Source organism: Spermophilus citellus, assembly GCF_964194105.1.
Source record: "Spermophilus citellus genome assembly, chromosome: 10".
Lineage (NCBI taxonomy): Eukaryota > Metazoa > Chordata > Mammalia > Rodentia > Sciuridae > Spermophilus > Spermophilus citellus.
The window spans coordinates 58841677-58844978 of record NC_138197.1 but is presented as its reverse complement, the minus strand read 5'-3'; the positions used below and the strand labels follow the sequence as shown (position 1 = coordinate 58844978).

At 37.5% G+C, this 3302-nt stretch overlaps 1 protein-coding gene across 1 annotated transcript; it reads left to right on the top strand.

The window, feature by feature from the left end:
- Nucleotides 1-532: 532 nt before the first annotated feature.
- LOC308657922 (protein Mdm4-like) lies at nt 533-2972 on the top strand. The gene has a single exon (XM_081310230.1). The coding sequence runs from the start codon at nt 646-648 to the stop codon at nt 1933-1935; it is 1290 nt and encodes a 429-aa protein (XP_081166356.1). The 5' UTR covers nt 533-645; the 3' UTR covers nt 1936-2972.
- The last annotated feature ends 330 nt before the right edge of the window (nt 2973-3302 follow it).

The window sequence follows — 3302 nt, the reverse complement described above, 5'->3', positions numbered from 1 at the left end:
TCTTGGTATTTACTGTTCCCCATAAGAGGTTCTGTTTTCAAGGAGAAAAAGGCATATGAAAATATAATAAACACATTCAAAAGATACAAAGCTCTGACCATAACCGAGCTCATATGGGAAACATATTTGGATGCTATTAGGCTATGAATCTGAAATTACTATAATTAATATATAAAAGGTTCTAATGAATGAGGTAGAAAATATGGTAAGTCATTTCAGATAAAAAAAAAACAAACATTCAAATAAAGAATCTAAAAATACTAAGGAAAAAAAGTAAAAAAGATGAAGATTACCTTTGATGGTATATCAGTATATTCAATACAGCAAAGAATCCAAGAACCGGAAAAAAGACAACCATAATTATCCAGCAGAGACATACTAAAAAAGAAAAAAGACAAATAAATAACCAACCACAAGAACAGAATATGCAAGAGCAAAAAGATAATGTTAATCAGTCTAACCTATGAGTAATTGAAATCTCTGAAATGGGAGTAAGTTGCAAAAAGTATTTAAATTAATTAACAGAAAAAATGCTGCCGAGGGCTTAGGACCTGCGACTGCTACTCCTCCCCCCGGGCTCCGAGGGGGAGCGACTCATGGAGCGACCATAAGTTTTATCAACAGACTGCAGTTTCTTCAGTCAAAATGACATCATATTCCACCTCTGCCCAGTGTTCAACATCTGATAGTGCTTGCAGGATCTCTCCAGAACGAGTCAGTAAGGTGCGACCAAAATTGCCACTTTTGAAGATTTTGCAGGCAGCAGGTGCAGAAGGTGAAATGTTCACTGTTAAAGAGGTAATGCACTATCTAGGCCAGTATATAATGGTGAAGCAGCTTTATGATCAACAGGAGCAGCATATGGTTTATTGTGGTGGAGATCTTTGGGGAGAACTACTGGGACGTCAGAGCTTCTCCGTGAAAGATCCAAGCCCTCTCTATGATATGCTAAGAAAGAATCTTGTCACTTTAACCACTGCTACTACAGATGCTGCTCAGACTCTCGCTCTCGCACAGGATCACAGTTTGGATATTCCAAGTCAAGACCAACCGAAGCAAAGTGCAGAGGAAAGTTCTAATTCCAGGAAAAGAATTGAAGAGGGTGATATTCCCGCACTGCCTACCTCAGAGCATAAATGCAGAAATTCTAGAGAAGATGAAGACTTGATAAATTTAAGCCAAGATGAGACATCTAGGTTGGACCTTGGATTTGAGGAGTGGGATGTAGCTGGCCTGCCTTGGTGGTTTTTAGGAAACTTGAGAAACAACTATACACCTAGAAGTAATGGCTCAACTAATTTACAGACAAATCAGGATATAGGTACTGCCATTGTTTCAGATACTACAGATGATTTGTGGTTTTTAAATGAGTCAGTTTCAGAGCAGTTAGGTGTTGGAATAAAAGTTGAAGCTGCTGATACTGAACAAGCAAGTGAAGAAGTAGGGAAAGTGAGTGACAAAAAGGTGATTGAAGTGGGGAAAAATGATGACTTTGAGGACTCTAAGTCCTTAAGTGATGATACTGATATAGAAGTTACCTCTGAGGATGAGTGGCAGTGTACTGAATGCAAGAAATTTAATTCTCCAAGCAAGAGGTACTGTTTCCGCTGCTGGGCCTTGAGGAAGGATTGGTATTCAGATTGTTCTAAATTAACACATTCTCTCTCCACATCTGACATCACTGCCGTGCCCGAAAAGAAGGAAAGTGAAGGAATTGATGTCCCTGATTGCCGAAGAACTGTTTCAGCTCCAGTTGTTAGACCTAAAGATGTATCTATAAAGGAAGGAAATTCTAAACTTTTAAATCCCTGCGACTCAGTGGAATTCTTGGATTTGGTTTACAGTTCTGAAAGCCAAGAGACCATCTCAAGTATGGGAGAACAATCAGATAACGTCTCTGAGCAGAGAACAGATGTAGAAAATATGGAGGATTGACAGAATATCTTGAAGCCATGTAGCTTGTGTGAGAAAAGACCACGAGACGGGAATATTATTCATGGAAGGACAAGCCATCTTACGACTTTTTTTCCCTGTGCCAGAAGACTAAAGAAGGCTGGGGCTTCATGTCCTATTTGCAAGAAAGAGATTCAATTAGTTATTAAGGTTTTTATAGCATAATTGAATCAATTGCAAAGAAATATTAATTAGGAGCACCAGGTCACGTATGGAAACATCAGTATTGACTGTCTCTGCTAATTGTAATCCATTTTATGTGTTCATTTGTACATGTAAACATCTGTGTTTTGGATTGTTTTTGCTTTGAAGCTTATATGGAACTTAAGACTGAGTATTTTAGAGCTAGATTTTAGAGCTAGATGATCAGTTTGGGGGCTTCATTAATGTGAATAGATACATAAAAGTCACTTAATTCTCCCTCCAAAGATGAAGATCTGGGAGGGAACAGTTACCAGTATAAACATAGATATTCATTCATTCACGTATCAGATTATTTGAAGATTAACCCTTTTTAAAATTTTATTCCCTAGCCTTCTATTTAATGTTGTTCTGGAGTCAAAATTCAAGGTAGTTATTAGAAAAATACTAGGATTAACGATGAAAAAACAAATAATCTGATTAGTTAAATTATGAAGTGCCGTGAATCACTTTGTAGTCAGGCTGTCTAGTTCAGAAAAATTAGAAAAAAGTGGTTTTGTTTTGTTTTGTTTTGCAGTGCTATGGTTTGAACCCAGGGCCTCAAGCATGTGCTCTGCCACTCAGTTTTAAACACAAGTACAATGATCTTGACAGCATACATTTGAATCAAATGGGATCTAATTTTTCATTTTTCTGAGTGTACAGGTTGCAGAATTACATTGGTTATACAATCACGTATATTCCCACAGCAATAATAATGTCTATTTTATTCTGCTGTCCTTCCATTCTCCCCTTTCCCTCCCCTTTAGTTCTAAAAGAGACAAGATCTCATTGTGTTGCCCAGGCTGGCCTCCAGCTCATGATCCTCCTGCCTTAAGTTTTCTTTAGGAGGTAGCACCAGTTTTCCCTTATCTTTCAGCATCCTACTTCTGGTTTGTCTCCATCTCTCCCCTTTCACTTTTCAAATGTCGTCTTGGGCATTCAATTACAAAATCACTAATCTTGATTATTAGGAAGGAGCTTTTAAAATAAATATCAGTGGAGTTTAGTGTTTTCTGCTGCACAATGCCATAAGACATTAATGAAATCACAGCATCTGATTTTTTCTTTTAGTGCTTAATCAGACTCTGATAATCTATGCCAAGTTTTTAAGCTGGTATTACTATTTCTTTATAGTCCATCTGAAGATATCATATCATGTCTGATCG